This window comes from Silene latifolia, chromosome 1, assembly GCF_048544455.1.
Source record: "Silene latifolia isolate original U9 population chromosome 1, ASM4854445v1, whole genome shotgun sequence".
In the NCBI taxonomy this organism is placed as follows: domain Eukaryota; kingdom Viridiplantae; phylum Streptophyta; class Magnoliopsida; order Caryophyllales; family Caryophyllaceae; genus Silene; species Silene latifolia.
The window spans coordinates 194387713-194405385 of NC_133526.1; the positions used below are offsets into that span (position 1 = coordinate 194387713).

The 17673-nt window shown below is 34.9% G+C and overlaps 2 protein-coding genes across 6 annotated transcripts; one reads left to right on the forward strand and one right to left on the reverse strand.

The window, feature by feature from the left end:
* Positions 1-704: 704 nt before the first annotated feature.
* LOC141614768 (uncharacterized) lies at positions 705-3446 on the forward strand. Its single transcript, XM_074433517.1, has 2 exons — positions 705-881; positions 1430-3446. Exon 2 carries the CDS (start codon positions 1440-1442, stop codon positions 3030-3032), a length of 1593 nt encoding a protein of 530 aa, XP_074289618.1. The 5' UTR covers positions 705-881; positions 1430-1439; the 3' UTR covers positions 3033-3446.
* A 2651-nt stretch (positions 3447-6097) lies between these two features.
* LOC141614775 (uncharacterized) lies at positions 6098-16612 on the reverse strand. Of its 5 annotated transcripts, XM_074433525.1 has the most exons (11): positions 16273-16612; positions 16037-16128; positions 15245-15332; positions 14911-14996; positions 14779-14824; positions 14555-14690; positions 10797-10888; positions 9152-9592; positions 7324-8517; positions 7162-7220; positions 6098-6861 (listed from the first exon to the last, which is right to left on the reverse strand). In XM_074433525.1, exons 2-11 carry the CDS (start codon positions 16093-16095, stop codon positions 6594-6596), a joined length of 2469 nt encoding a protein of 822 aa, XP_074289626.1. In that variant the 5' UTR covers positions 16096-16128; positions 16273-16612; the 3' UTR covers positions 6098-6593. The 5 variants fall into 5 exon arrangements, with proteins under 5 accessions (XP_074289626.1, XP_074289634.1, XP_074289632.1 ...); XM_074433533.1 differs by lacking the exon at positions 16037-16128 and having other exon boundaries at positions 16273-16610; XM_074433531.1 differs by lacking the exons at positions 15245-15332; positions 16273-16612 and having other exon boundaries at positions 16037-16124.
* Positions 16613-17673: the final 1061 nt, after the last annotated feature.

Here is a 17673-nt window from a genome sequence, read left to right on the forward strand (position 1 = left end):
ATGACAACTTTATAACTTAGATGGTCATTTTGGTAATAAGATTTAAAAAATGGTCATTTTGGAGAATAGTTTGAGTTAAACGGCTATTTTGCCAAAAGACCTCCAAATAATTCTTTTACAATAAAACATGCATAATCCGTTTGTTTTTTTGATTTCATATACTTAGATTTCTTATTACAAAATTGTTTGTTCTACGTGTACCCTTGTAGACAAAAACTTTCAAAACGGACTTGAATAAATTTTCTTCATTTTTTTTTTAAAAAAATTGAGTGTTCCTCCAAAAAAAAAAGTATTTTTTTCAGCATAATCTACATATACTTTTTAAGGTTTTAAATTGATAATTTAACTTTCTTTTCATGCATTTCACATTAGCTATTGCAAAGAATTAGCGAGTATTCTAAAAAAAGACCCTCAGGCCTCAATACTTCTGTATCGCCTCGACGCCTCTTAACTTTTTTCAATTACATAAATTCACAATTCATATCACAGAACAACTCAAACAGAAAAATCACGGCGAAATAAATAGTGAAAAACAAATGGAATTTTTATTTTTTCATAAAAAAATATTTTCAGAAAAAAAATTTGAAAAAAAAAAGATGAAAAAAGGCAAAACTTTTAGATGGGTGGCGTTAGGCATAGTGGACATGGTTCCTCACTTTATGCGCACTACAAATACCCCTCTTCACCCTTCTCATTTTTCCTTCACATATCAACAATTAAAACAACAAAAAAACAGAGTTTCTATTTTATTTTATTTTATTTTACCAAAAAAAATTCAGAAAAAAATAAAATAAAAATTAATACCTAAAGTGGTATACAACCTGTATTTTGCTGTGATTTGTTATATCATCAACAAAATCATCAAAATTTTATAGTAAAAGGTGAAATTTCTGACTGCCCTATGATTGAAACCCATGTCTAATAATTTTGCATTATGCATGTTTTATTGTTATATTTTTGTTAAAATTAAACCACTTGCATGTTTTTCAGAATGCTTTGTAACTTGTTACTCTTTTGTAACTTACTTATTTGTACAGTTGTCTTTCTTTAATGCCCTTTTTGAAATTATTAATTTATAATAAAAACAAATTTTTCATTTTATTTACGTTATTTAACTTAGTCTCCTATATTGTCTAATAAGGTCGTTGTAACTTGTACGTAGACCCAAAGCAAAATGTTTAAGGATTAACAAAATCGCGTCCTATCTATTTATACGAGTAGTATTTGACCTGTTTTGCATTCAAAAAGAATATAACTGTCTTAAGGAAGACAAATTGAACTGTTTACGTTTTTTTAGTTAGTATAGTATACGGTCATTGCATGCATGTGTACATATAACGGTCTTATTTGAGTTTACGCGTCTTTTTTTTTTTTTTTTTTTTTTTTAAATGTTACTAATTGGAAGAATCTTTATTTGTTTGTTTTGCAGAATTTGAAAAATGTCAGTGTGCCTTAACCTAAGTCGTCCTTATAAAATGAGCAACAACAATGAAGAACATGAACATAACTCATCACTTGAGAAAAAGGGCATTGTTTCTATACTTTGCTCTGATTTTTCAAACCCAAAAATATCATCTTCTCTTAATAACAATATTAATATTAATATTAATAATACTATTAAAAGAAGTATGTCAGCTGCTGACATGTCATCACAAAAATGGCAACAAACCAATGAGTTTCCATTGAAGAGGCTTCAATCTTCTGATCATTTACAAAGCTTAGTTGAAGAAGAAGAGAATGATAAAGGAAAGAAGGTGGGCCAGGGTGGAGCTGCATTTGAGGATATATGGAGCTCCATTTTGATTAATAAGAAGACGGACGGGGCCGGGTCAGGTGCTGACCCGGCCCCGTACGTGCACCCGCTTGTGAAGCGGGCGAGTTCATTGAGTGAGAAGAGTTTGGAGATTTGTACTGAAAGTCTCGGGTCCGAGACCGGGTCGGACGGGTTTTCGAGCCCGTTATCGGATCATGGAGAGGAGCATGAGGTTGTTGATGAGGAGTATATTGTGGAAAATGTGATTGTAAGGAATAATGATTATGTTGACGTTGGTAATAAGTGTAGTTATAATTATCAAGTTAAGAATAACAAGAAGGTTAATAATAATAATGGTAATGGTAATGGTTATGGGGTGGTGAAGTCATTTCCTCCACCTTTGCTTTCATTGGCCCACCGTGACGACGGGTCGAATGTCGAAATGAGAACCCGTCGTCAGGACGGTAGGCTTGTCGTTGAAGCGGTCTCGGTTCCGTCTAGGAACTGCTTCCGCGCTCGTCGTGAGGACGGACGTCTTCTTCTGACTCTTACTAATGACAATGACAATGAAGATGATGAGGAAGAGGAGTTTGAAGATGAGGATGATGAAGTAGTTGAGGATGTTGGTGACGATGTTCAGGTGAGTGACGGTGTGGTAGCGAAGGTGGCGAATGCATTGACGTTTGTGATGGAGGAGAGCGAGGCCGCCTCAGGTTTGCCTAAAACACGGGTGATCAATGTGCACACTGCATCTCCAATGATGATAATGACCAAGCTGATGGAGCTGACGAGCACCAGGAACGTGTCGAGCTGGCCACGTACCTCTAACAGGACCGTCATCACCTCCCTCGACGAGGGAGATGAGGACGTGCTGGGAAAACAGGTCGAGGTAGAATCCAAGCCGGCACAGAAAAAAGTCAGTGCACTCCTTCCACCTCGACCCAGGGTGAGCACAGCGAAAACTGCAGCGGACGTGCTGAACGCCTACGAGTACTACTGGCGTAGGAGCGATAGCCCGACCGCTGCAGCTGTCGCTCTGCTCACACCACTTGCTGGGAAACAGAGCAGCGCGAAAGGCGTTGTTGTTTCCCCGCAAGTGGTAAAAGATACCAACAAGTTACTTTTAGGCCATAACGTTAAAGGGGTACCAAAAGGGGAAGTGGTACTAGTGAAAGCTGAAACAGTTGGAGGAGAGTATCTAGTTCCCATGTTGAGAGGCTGTAAAGAGCCTAGAAGGTCTCTCTTCTTCTGGGAGCCCTTTTGCATTGCCACTTCCTAATCCGTCATTAGTTTAATTAATTAATTACCGTCGACTAAGTATCACCTTAATCAAAAGTTTATCGTATGACCGTCTCTCTAAAATTATTGCTTAATTGGTTGTTAATTTTCCAATTGATCGATCAATGATCGTCATGACTACCCTATTTAGATCACAATTATTAGAAATTTCTATGTGTAGTAGAATAAATACCGATCTCTATGTGTAAAGGAGGAAACGTTTCACAAAGACTTGTAAAAGACGAACTGTCTTGAGTTTATCGCACGGGGATATTAGAATTAGAATTATTAATTAGTTAATTACCAACGTTTCTTGTATGCATGTATTAATTCTCTCATTTGGAGACTTTATCAAGGAACGTATGAACAAGTATGAAAAGTTTGAGATTTTTATTTTAAATTATTTCATCGATTATTTCGCCATTTTTTATTTTTTTTCTGCAGTTGGTCTCTTTTAATTAAGACGAATATATAGGATAATATTATAAGCATTTTTTAAACATTTTACTTTTTATTTCATCTACCTGTTTGACTCGTTTCATATTTCAGACGAATATTTTGAACAAAAATCGATGGTTTTTATTTTTTATTTTATTTTATGATGATGATGATGATCCAACAAAATCTTTGACCATAATATAGCTCAAATCTTGGGAAGGTTATATATGCGTGCCCTTAACATAACCGTAAGTAAGGGTACGTGATTCATGCAAATGTGGACCTCCACATGATGCTATTTTGGGAGCATCACGATCCAACACCTTTGATTTTCTGCCTTTTCTGGTTCTAATTAAGGTTAATTATGACTAGTATAGATCCCGCGCAAATGCGCAGTTTCTTAGATAGAGATATTTGAGAATTTAACGATTTTACCATTGTAATAACTCCATTTGAAATTTAAATATGAAATTTACTTTTAGATAGAAATATTAGAGAATTTGAAAATTTTACCACTATAATAACTCCATTTGAAATTTAATTAAGAAATATATTATTAAGAGGTAGAAAAAAAGGAGGTTCAACACTTATACTTCGCATAAGATTAACTTTATTTTAAAAAATATTGTTATTGTATCATTATGTTCACTAAAGGCGTAATATAAACGTGAAGGAATGACATTGAGAATACAATCAGATAAAAAATAAAAAAATATTTTACATCATAGATCGGGTGCTGATTTTTCTTTTCAAATGAAGGGCTTCTTAAAAAAACCAGAGTTAGGCGAGTAGCTCGAGCAAGAGTGTTTATGAAAAGCTGAAAAATGGAAGGATATGTATTGTAATAAATATGTTTATGTATATGTTAAATTAAAAATTTTTAAAAATTAACCAAAGTTTAAATGTTCACATAGTATGGAGTAGAGATAGATATTAAGTTAAATGATAAGAAAACAAATATTATTCATAAGGTTTTCCTTTTAGAAGTATAAAACAAAAACAATTTATGAATACTCTCAACTTGCAATACGTCTGTTTCAAAAGACAGAATAATAGAATTAATTAGAACGTATTTGCTAAAAAAATGTTCGTGGTCATCATGTTTAGTTTCAAAAAATAATAATAATGAAATATTTCTATCACATCGTACCTATAATTAGTGCAATTTCATTTATGTAATAAAATTAAAAAAATCGTTTCAATATGTTCATACAAATTGAAAAAACACTACCCTTTTTAAACGGAATAAAATTATCTATTGCATAGAATAGTTGCCTCAATTGTAGATATAATATAATTTATAATTTATAACGAATCAAGTCATTTAGACGGGAAATTTTTAAGAAACTCTTATTCTTTTAGTATAAGGGGGGTGATCTATTAATGTTCTATTTTCGGACACGGATTCTATTTAATCCGTTTTAAACTAATTGATTTTCTAATTAATAATTGCCGATCCGTTCTTTTTTCGCTTATTGGAGGTGTTTATTGAAGAAAAAGTAGACATTATTGACGACGACTATTGTTACGAACAACGACGATGTCCGAGGTCTGTACTGACCAGTGACCGTTGTAACTAGGGGTGTACATTGGGCTGGGCTGAGGGCGGCCTGCCAATTTGTGGCCTAGGCCCGGCACTAAAAAGGGGTCGGGCTGGGCTCCATAATGTCTGGTCCGGCCCCGACCCATATAGTGTTTTTTGAATTTTTAGCAGGCCAATCAAGCCGAGCTGGGTTGGAAATTTGGGACCCTGGCCTGGCCCGGGTAGAGGGGCGGGCTGGGATGGGCTGGCACGCGGGCTGATTGGGTTAGAAAAATAACGGCCCACTAATGCGGGTTGGGCCGGGCTGGCCCGCAACGTTGAACAGCTCAAATTGTAACGTGTATATATAATACTTGTGTTAGGAAAATGTAAGAATGTGGTATAAGCTACATTAATACACCGATATCTTCGAAATTTTTTCGATAGAGACATGTTATATATTCTGGTAAATGCGTGATTCATTCAACATTTGAACCATAAATTTACAAGTGAAAGGGAAATTCTTTATGAAATACCCCTATAGCGTACGTATAACATTATGAAGCATCTTATTTAGGATGGCTACGATATCACCTTCAACAATATGCTCTGATTCGAGATAATTTCGACAACGAAATGGATAGATTACGAAATTGTTTGCTCTATTTTAGAAAACGTTCAAGGTAACCTTCTTTTGGTATTTGTACAAAGTTAGTTGTACTTAGTTGGTAATCCAACATGTGTACATCCAATTTATGTCATTACCATCGAGATCATATTTGGATGCAGAGTAATTTTCTAATAAGGATTCGTTTGGATTCAGTCCGGATCAAACTTATCGACAATTTTTCACCCACACACTAGGACTCGAGGAGACATGGAGTCCGAAAATAAATAGGCAGTCTTAAATTACACAAATATTATCCTACAACCAGTTGTATAGTAGCATTGTACAACTACCTGAAAGTTGTTGAGCTCTTACACAAAGTTGTTGAGCTATTTTACAAGTTATTGAGTTATTTTACAAAGTTATTGAGCTTAATAATTATTATGTTAAGTTCAATAACTTTGTATCATAGCTCGATAATTTTGTTAGTAGAGCTCGATAACTTTATAATAAAGCTTACATTAAATAAGTTGTATATACAACCAGTTGTATAATACATTAACTGCTTAAATTAGGTTTCTGAAGACGAAAACAACAACTATCACCAATTTACAGCAACAATACCGGTTAACTGAGTTACAGAGTTACATGCATACATATAACCTTGCAGGTCGTAAGACTACAAGGTTTTCGACAATGTTTGTCACCGCTAAATTCTTCTAATCTTGGCTATTTGATGATGTCTTTTTTCAGTTTCGAATCAAAAATCCTAATCTTCTAATATTAGCCATTCAAATTTCAATGTCATGCATTGATCCTGATCCAAACCGGCAAGGACCTCCAAGCTAGTTCATTGATACTGATCCATGTTTCGGTGCAGAATTATAATTTACCTCGACTGGTATTCTAAGAAATGACACGCCTTAATCGTCCTATCTCTTCGCCGCTTGACTAATTTTCAGGGTCTTTTGGACCTGTATTTTGACGGCACATAATTACAATTTAACACGACTTTGGTGACGTAAGGAACGACACACCTTTATCATCCTCTTTTTTCGTCGCTTGGCTAATTTTTCCCGTCTTTTGGACCTGTATTTTTCTCTATTATGCAGCCAAGAAGTGTAGTCTTTTCCTGGCTCGCACACAATGAAATCAGCCAACTCGGCTATATCCTTCGAATTAGATGTAAAACACTTCAAATAAGCTTCTCCATTGCAAGGTTCCTCATCTGAGATATTAGCAGAGTCAAGTGATGTCTGCCGCCTGGCAAATGAGAGACAACTTATCAGAAATGTTACGAGTAGCGGGAAAGGTAAAATAAAAGGGAACTGCCAAAAAACTGAAGAACAGCACCATACATAGAGCTGTAGCCAAAAAAGCGAAATAAAAATACTAAAAAGTAGCATAAAAATTTTCACAGAATTTTTTTTTTAAAAATGCAAGGGTTTCAATCGATACAGTGAACAGAAATATCAACTTCTGAGCAAAGTTTACGTAGCAACGTTACACCCTAAACATAAGACGTCTTGCGCTTTGAAATTTTGATGCAATGGACTTATATACCTCAACATAAGACGTCTTGCGCTTTGAAATTTTGATGCCATTCTTACGCAAAGAATTTTCTGCATAAAACATCATCAATTAAGAGAAAAATTACAAACAAACTAACAAAAGGAGAAAGCAATTCGCAATCATATCGAAACATCAATGCAACATTAAGTTTACCTTTTTCGTTCTACCAGAAGTATTATTAGGAGTATTCTCTGTAGGCGTGCTAGGGGAATTGGCTTGTGAAATGTCATTTGCAAGTGGTCTCAGAAAATCCGAACCTCCTTCCTTCCAAATTACGGTGTTCAAAAGAGCAAGCATCAAAAATAAACAGCCCTTAACCAGGATACCCAAGCCACTAACCATGCATGAGGATAAGAGCCCAGCAAAATGCACAAACAGTAATTTGTATTCATCGTATGAAGAAGGGACTGGTTTCAGGCCATCAATTAGGAGTTGTTGGATTTTCACGGGTAAGAGGTTGTACTGTGCGAAGCAGCTCATAATGCCAGATAGAGGGCTGTTATCCAAAACCATGTTTTTGCTTATTCTATTATCAGAACACCTCGTTGCTTGCAACACTGAGCAACTCATCAATTTTATCGCTGAAGCTAACAGACATATATCCTGCAGTGTCATTGCCCTGACCATTTCCAGTAAACCTTCGTCAGTTTCAGCACAAATAATTTTTGATACCACGGAACTCATGAAGGTAACGACATTATCTTGATCAGTTTTACCAATGATGTGGATGTTCATCTTTATGTAAGATATTGCATCACTTGTCACAATGGATGTTGTCTCACTGATTTGTGCTCTCCATGCATGGTTCATATCCGCAAGCATCAAGTTAACTTTATCAAATATACCGCGTTGAAAGTGAGACTGAAAATCTCCGTTCACAGTTTTTCCTTGTGAGCTAGTCATCAGTTTAGAGAAAAGCGACCTGTACAAAATGGCTGCGTCATAAAATGCAGACAGATAAAGTTTTGATCTACTGACATTCACACCCGCCATATGTGGAAAGGAGCAGATGCCGATGGCTTCAGAAACCAAAGAGACTATATGTGATCTAAAGATCACAGGAACTGACAGCACCTCTGGGTGTTTGATTAAGGATAATCCCACAGTTATAGAAAGTTCAGGATGAGATTGCACATTTTTCTCTGTCCAAATCAGAGTTTCAAGGAAAGTTTGAAGGGCATAGTCTCTCGGAACCGACAACAAAAAATGAGCAGTCATGACTTCTAGGACGCTTTTAATCTGCAAAGTGGAGCAAATTGAAGGGGATTGCCGGGGATAGGAGACAGACTCCGAAATTGCTAGGCATTCTTGGAAAGGTCTGTCAGCAAACACTTCATCCACATATACCTATATATAGAATTCCAATTAATTCCACCTATTACAAAACAATTTATTAGAAACTTGGTAAACGCGTAGACGCACCGGAAATGATTAGTTGCACCATCAAGAGTAACTACCAGAAGGCAGATGTAAAATCAGACTTTAAAGAAAAAATCGGAAGAGCAATTTTGTGCCTCAAAAATAGTCGGAAGTTCAATTTACAAACCTCCAAATTATTACACGCACTAGATTGAGTGTGTCGGTAACAGAATATCCAAGTAGGCCTAACAATCAACTTATCGACTTACGAGCACAAATCTGACCTAGGACATTGGGTGCCCATCTATGTTACCCTGACTCTCTACATACCACAATCCACAATTATAGTGTGTCAAGACACAACATGCAAACAAATTGTTTTAAGCCCAAAGGCATGAAATTTTCTTAACACATTCGACAGTTGCTGCAGTCTCTGAGTAATATGAAAGCACATAAAAAGAACAGCTGACCAGAGAAGTAAAATAATGTGACGAATCCAATAGAGACAATACCTTTCTATTAAAAACCCATACTAAGTGAACACAGTGGCAGACATATGATTCTAGGTGAGGGGGGAATCATACATAAAATCCACGGCGGATAGATGAGTCATGAAGATTACCTCAAGCATCTGTTTTACAAAACGGATAGATGAGTCAGTTGATTTGTTGCTCAGAGAACAAATAAGATGGGACAATCTTCGGAGTAAGGCAACAACATCCTTAATTTTTTTTATGACTGTTTGATCGTGTGGATGCAACCATACTATAAGACAACAGCATCTCAATAGCAAAAGTATTTCTTCTGGTGAGTCCCTATGATTATCGTCTGATAAGGTCAATCCCACATCTTGACCCAAGGAGACCTCTTGTAAGAGAGAGAACAAAATTCGGTGAAGCTCCTCAAGCAAGAAGATGGAACGCGTACTTGTATCTTCCAACGTGAGTTCGAGACCACTTTTCGTAGTACTGCTCCAATAGTTGCAATTATTAATCCCATAACTCAGATATGAATGGATTAGAACATAGATATTTTTGAGCATAGGATTCCACACCTGCAGACCCTGGAGTATATTGTACAGCCATTTGGCATAATAAATATGAATTGACGATTTCTTTTTTTAAATAATAAGAACTTTTCTCAAATGAGAGGGACAATGCACTATTTAGTCAGACAAAATCCTTAAAAAAAGCGCTAGAAGGAAGGTGGATACTCTAAACAAGAAATCTACGACATAACGCCACTTTAAACACAGACAGTCAATCATGAAAACATACAGGTCTACTACAGAGGGAAAATGGATCATCATAGATAAAGATTTCTTAAATTTGCAAGAAAATGTCAATGGATGATCAGCACCCAACACATTATGTAAAACGAACAATTAATGTTATATTCTCTCTATTGCAGTGGTAAAACCTAATAAGACATGGCAGAATGGAAAGGATTCGCAATTGATGTTATATTTTCTCTCCGTTGCTAAGTAAGAACTAATATAACATGGCAAAACTGGAAAAGGTCTCGCAATATTGAGTTCTGGAAACAGTTTCAATTTTCAACATAACCAAGTTCGAGATACACTATGCCGATGTATCACAAAGTATCAACATATATATGCTTAACACCCAACACAATAGTGAAACACTGATGCCTGCATCAGTACTTAACACTCAACACAATAGTGAACAATCTATGATGTGCAAGTCCGCTACTCTTCATCACTTTCAATGGTGCATTATCATAAAATATCAAACACTCTTCATATTGCCACATTACCAAAACAAACATCTAATTAACATCAGTGTCCCTGATGCGTAAAGTAACAATTACGTATCTCATTAATAAACATAACACAAATTCTTGTTTCAGATGGCCACTTTTCGTTTGAAACTCAGACGGGGGAATATGTGACCATTTTATGGTTAAATGTAACCACAATGGTACAGTAAGTGTCATAGCTTATGGTAACTTGTTTTTCAATAGTGGTCACATTTGGCTGAAAAATGGTTAAAAAATCTCGTCTTATTATTTCAGACCAAAATGGTTTGTCTGAAACAAGACCAACTGTAAACATAAAAGTTAAACCGATCTGTTACTTTCAGTGAACAAATTTATGATAGAAGACACCTAACAGAAATTTTTGAGTAAGTAGCCAACACAACTTTCATCATTCACCTCAAAGTACAGTCTCGTAATCAATTAACATTTTGATATTACATGAACATTGTTGTATTTAGTCAATCGAAAAGTTTTTTATCAATCAATACCTTGTTGAATGCAAGTTCCAGTAAATTGCCAAGTCTAACCAGTGCCGTGTTTTGAGGACCGCCTTCTGCCTCCTCTAGCACTCCCAACATCTCTAAAAACAAAATTAAACACCGACTTCAAATTACAAAAACTAGTTAATGATAGCATTGTAAATTAGCAAAGCGATATTTCCACTCGGCATGCACCTCACTCAATGATAGCAATAACAACAACGATCTTACCCAAGACAAAGTGAATTCTCTGTAGCTAATTAAATTTCCGTCTTTAAGTTAATTTTCTCACGTCATGCACCTCAATTAATGATAACAATAATAACGGCGACACATTCGTACAACGGTCTTACACAAAACAAACTGAATTCTCAGTAGATAATAACAGCAAATTGAATGAGTTGATTAAGTTTTACACGATCTGATGCTACTCTAATTCATCGAGGTTCCGCCAATTACCAAAGAAACCCTAATTTAAGCCCCAAACCAGGCAAATTATGATATTAATGGCGAGTAAATGCACTACAAAATAACCATTCACAAATCGATTGATCAGCTCATCATCAGCATATGCGATTAAACCTTAATTCATTCAATCAAATCATACAAACAACAATAGTTACTTCAATTAACGACTTTTTTCACGAAGCGTGAAATTAATTAAACTAAAAAGAAAAAAGAAAAAGTAAGAGTCAAATCAAATGCATACCTGCGTTCAGTACGGAAGTTAAAAGCATTGAAAAATGGAGGTAGGATAGAGTTCAAAAGTGAAATGTCAAGTTCATCAATGGCAGATCGATTTTTCGGGTTTGGATTTTATTTGGCCAAAGTCCGATTGTATCAATAACAATATCAATATCAATCAATATCAATCAATCAATCAATCAATATCTATACTTAAAAAGAGAAACTTTTCGAGCATATATTGGCTATAACTTTCGTTCAATAAAATATCAATAAATAGAAGAATAAAAATATGACCGATAAGAAATTTGAATAGAAAAGGTGCAAATTCCTATTACTCTTTAACATCGCACCTCAATACAAATTTGAATAGAAAATAAAGTTAAGATATGAAATAATGAGTTTCACTTCAACTCATATACCATAATCAAACTATATATAGAGCTTTTGTCAGATATATATATATATATATAAATACACTATCATGCACATTAACCTCAATACAAATTTTTTTCCTGTTCATAAATTTTTTTCCCTTTCTTCATTGTTAATTCATGTTTTAGTTTCAATGTATTTTTTTGTCCAATTGTTTATTGTACGTACATTATTATACAAAGAGTTGTGTCTTTTTTATGCCATTTGCTCATTTTAATCCCAGCTGTAGATGGATGCATTTGATTTATATTTTTTAATTATCAGTTCTATGATTCCTGTTGTCTATTACTATGCATTAATTGATAACTGATTTTGTTATATTTGTTTCAGGTGTCGTCATGTTACAAATTAACAGTTGAAGTAATAAGGCAAATAGAAGGTACTTCTTATGAATTGAAGAGCACTTGAATTTTACTCTTTTGGTAAATCATATGGGATTAATTACCGCATTTGAAATTTAATAGATTAATTTCATCATAAGGATAATTATACCACCTTACGTTTTCGCAATGCAACAAACTGTGTACTACTCCACTCTCCACATGCATGTTAAAGTTCTTGGAATTTCATGATGAAGACGTAATTAGAAGCCTCGACAATGTTAATTGTTATATTGTTATTGCGTAAGATTGTTTGCAGTTTGAGACGGTTTTCGTGTGTAAAAAATAGCCCTTTTATTAGCAATGACTCAGGTTATATCACTTTATTCACAACAATGATTTCATAATATTTATCTTAAGGCTGATATTGGAAAAATGCTCAGACGATGCACAAGGCAATCAATAGTGTCTTTCATAATATCTTAAATTATATCCAATACTTAAGCTATTATATCAACTATGAGAATGATTTATTAAATAAAAAATTTATTAGAGAGAATATGTGTATACTCAAAGTGTTTTATCCTAGCACAAAGCTGAACTATATACATACTACTCATTAGAGTGTTTTATTATTTGTGTAACACAAACCCCCAACTGATCTTTCTCAAAAACTAATAGCAAGTGTAACATTTATTTTCCATTCTCAATGCATTATTATTTAGGGTTATTTCATGGGAATAATCCAACCTATGTCTCATCTTCTGAAATTAATCCATACTAACGATTAACTGAGAATAATCCAACTTATGACCTCATTTATCTCTCACTGAACTTTGCCTATTTTTGACCTATTACTACAGGTAAACAATCAGGTCACCTACTCATTTTTGTTTTCTTCCTCCTGTATATAATTTCCCCATTTCTTCATAACACCATCAACAGACAATCTTTCCTACTGTACATAACTTTCCTCCATTTTTTTCTTCATCTGACAATCTTCATCAACACCATCATCAACACTCTCTTCATCATTGGTAACCTTCATCATTTAGTAAAGATAAATGAATTGAATAGGAAATATTCTTTACTCATTCCATTTTCATTTCTCTCATATGGACCTACTCCATCATCCACACCTGCCATTAGCACACAACACTTCACTCAACAATAATTTATTTGTTAATTATTTGAATTGGATATTGATTAACGAAAGAGTGTGGGAAAATATTCTTCATATTTCGAGTTTGTGTGTTACCCAGATCTGTTAATTGAATTGAATTGGGTATTGATTAGTTTTTCATTTTATTCAGGAAGTAAAAAACCTCAATTTTTATGGAAGGAGTTTGTATGAGGTTAAATGGGTAAATTAGGGAAAATACGGAAAAAGATAATGAATTCAATTCAACTGATTTGGATTTTTTCCAAGAAAACCGTAATTGGGTATGTTTTGACAGTGAAGAAGAAGAAGAGAGCTAGGCATTACAGATTAATTATCTTAATTGATAGGTAGTTGGGTATGATTTGGTTATTAGTAGGTTAATTGAGTAGATTAATTAAGAGAGACGTGGTTGTTAGGCTTTTACTCATTTTATAATTTGATTAAAGTGAGTAGTGAGTGAGTTTTTTTTATTATAAAAAGAGAGGGGAGAGGGAGTGTTGTTAGAGAAATAAGTTAAGGTAACCGGCTCATCAGTTATCCCCTCCATGAGTTTAGTGAAAGAGAAATGAGGTTATAAGTTGGATTATTCTCAGTTAATCGGTAGTATGGATTAATATGAGAAGACGAGATATAGGTTGGATTATTCTCATGAAATAACCCTATTATTTATGATGTTTATTTAAAAAATATAACCTAAAATCTTTATTTGACTGTACTCAAGTTTGTAATATTATTAGCAAGAACTTTATATGGCGCAAAAAGAAAACTATTGAGTAAAAAAATGAACCTTTCTTATGAGTGCAATTTTAGCTTCGGAAATATAGATTGTAAGTTTGATATTCTGTCCTAAAAAACACACAAATAATAAGGAACAAAGCTAGCATCAAACTAAAGATCTCTAAACTTGATGCAGCTTATTGTCGTCATTGTACTAAGCTGTCAGAAGCATATTCATAATGCATATAAAAAGGTGTTAACAAAATGAGAGAAGTTTGTAAATTCAAAACATTTTATATACACTACACAAAAAGGTGCAAGAGTCAAAGACAACAACCACGAATACATACAAAGAAAAAAAGGGGTATATAATCATATTAAACCCACGCAAGTATTTGACATCAGGGAAACAATAACAGAAAATGCTTGACGAGCATAACTGACCCTACCTGAAGAAGTAGACATCTGTTGGAGACCAAGGTTTAAATTTCTCAATGGAGTAACAAATGAAGCGCTATGCTTTACAGGTGACTTCACCAATTTTACCTTCAATGCATACCTTCTCTTTTGGAACCAGTTCGAAACCTAACAACAAGAAAAGGCTCAAAGAGATTTATCACATTTTTTAAGATTATAGGAATTAAAGATGTTTAGACCTAAAGGCTCAAGCTACCTGCTTCATTTGCACAACTATTTTCCCAGCTCGCTCTGGCGATTGACTAGAGTCACAAATTAACTCAAGGTGAGTTTGATACTCATCAAAAGTGGGTACAACAGCTTATCTAAGTTAACATCGGAAACAAACCTGAATCTGTGAGCCAAAGCCACAAGAAAATCACGAGGTGGCACATAACCTTCATGTTTTTGTAAAATGGCATCCATTTGAGCAACCTAAAAAAGAGAGACAGAAAGGATAGCACTCAAATTAGTCATACCTCTGAACTCTCTCCCAACCCGAGAAGTGGAGAAAAAACCCATGAATACACCACTAACACGTACAAACAAATACTCAAGATTCATAACATATATTCTCAAAATGCTAAAAGCCAAGTGTCTCACCACCAAGCACAATACTTTTTTTTTACAATAACTACAACATCTATGGTAGGACGGACAATGTTTCGGGAATAAATTCAAACCTCACAGCTAAAGGATGCCAAAACAACAGTATAAATAGTCCTAGGTTGTGTGCGAGAATTCACAACCAAGTTGTTGGCTCCGATGCTACTACAGTATAAAGTATAAACATTAGATTAAAGATTCCGAGTCCCATAGTTGATCAAATAAGCATGAAAAAATATGTCAAAATCAGAAGAACTCCAATGAGATAAACCCTGACCCAGTAACACTAGAATTGACCATAAACAGTCAATTAATCATAACCAATTCCGCAAAAACATGAAAAATAGAAATGACATGATAAATCAGAGTACAATGACGGAAATTCAAATCGCCAATCATTGAACCAACCCAACCAAGAGCAAATATAATTCAACACTTCAAACATATCAAAACCTTTTCAGATTGGCAATTTCAGTGGCGGAACCAGGATTTACACTCAGAACGACGAACTACTAATGCAACAGTTTAAACCAGAATAAAATAAATAAAAAATTTAACCAAAAATTTCAAACTTTTTATCGCCTAGGGGGCCAGCACCCATGGTTTACCGAATTCGCTAGGTACCCTACGAATCCCGGATTGTTAAAAGCGATTTCTATCATGTTGTATTAGGATATTAGGCCTATTAGGGTTAGGTTACAAAATATGGCGGCAACCGTCTAGGGTTTATTAGGGTTCAGACTATAAATAGATGTATTGTTATCATAAGAATCACAATTCAATAATGCAATTCTCCCTTATTATCGTCTCCCTCCTATAATCTTAACATAATCTTAACATGTTGCTTACTGAAAATACATATAACGCACATTTGTAAGAGCGAATCGCGAATTGGTAAGGACGTATTCATAGCGAATCCAGTAACCATTCCAGCACCCCTGCTAGCCCCTTAGTTCCGCCACTGATCACCATTTTGCATGCACAAGGGAAAGATTAAACTTTAAATTCATCAAAAAATTCATCATTACAAAACAATCAAACCCAACAAAGTCAATTTCATCAAATAAATCAAATCAAAGTAATAAAAAGAGGGAAAACAAGAGACCTCAGCTGGATAGAACCGAAACGAAGGAGGACGATTGCTTGGAGGTTGACCCATTTTAGAAAATATGCTTAATTGAACTGGGTATCTCTCAAAATCTCATCTTTTTACAGAAAACAAAAGATAATTTGGGGGTTTTCTAGCAAATGTGATGAAAAATGGTGATGTAATTGAGTTATAGAACCGTAATTTGAGAATTTAACAATCAAAACAATAGCTTGGATTAGTAATAATGGTAGTTGAGAGAGATAGAGAAGTAAGTGATTAGCATTAAACACTTTGCTCCGGCGAACTCTACTTAAGTAATTTTATGAGCTCTCTACTTTCTACTCCCTTCATTCAACTCCACTTTGCAACTTTGTATTTTGTGCACTATTCACAAGTGGACATTCAACTTCAATTTTCTCTCGATACATAACTGAAAATATATTTATGTGGGATCTTATTTGATTCGTCTTTAAAAGTACATTAAAAATATCTAACTTTTATAATTTTTGTAAATACGCAGCTAATGATATCTATCGTGTAAAAGCTGCGTTGACAAACGTGATAAAAGAAACTTGTAAGGTGGAGTTGAATGGAGGGAGTATATAGTTTTGGGCAAAATCCACTTTAAAAACGAATATGGGTATGCAGAATCGGATCAAGGCTTACAATGTCGGAATCAATACAAGGTCTTTTATGTAGACCTGGCAAAACGGGTCAACGGGTTGGGTTTGGGTCGGGCCGGGTTTGTTCGGGTTTCTCATTGAGTTTGGGTTAATTCGGGCTGGGACGGGTCCTTTCGTGTTTCGGGTCTGTTTCGGGTCAAGCGTGTCGGGTCATTTTTGAGTCAGTGAATAATAGAGAAATAGTCATTTCAAGTCTTTTCGGTTCAATTAGAGTTATATTTTGTCCGGTCATTTTCGGGTTTGGTGGTTTCGGGTCGGGTCAGTTAGGATCAAGGAAACTCGGATCATGTTCGGGTCGGGTCGGGTCAATTCGGGTTTTTGGATCACATTCGGGTGATGTAGTTCAGGCCACTTCGAATCTCGGGTCAGTCTTTTCGGGTCGAGTTGTTTTTGCCGGGTCTACTTTTATGTACTCATTTAAGGCACGCAAGAGCATTTCTCCGACAATAGTTAAGATGGGTTCGTTCATAAATAAGAAAAAAAAATCAAAATACTTTATATACCTTCGTTTCCTACATCTAAGAATTTTATCTATATACTTCGCTTATTATAACACTCTAAGAGATGATTGAGAGTAATTTGTCACATATTGGGAAAATATATAGCTTGTGATATGTTTATAAAGGATTTCACCCACCACTTAGTAACAAGGCCTTGTGCTTTTGGGCTTAAATGAGGACAAAACGGGCCCAAAGTTGAACATCTCATCTTTAGATGGGGTGTGTTACGGCGG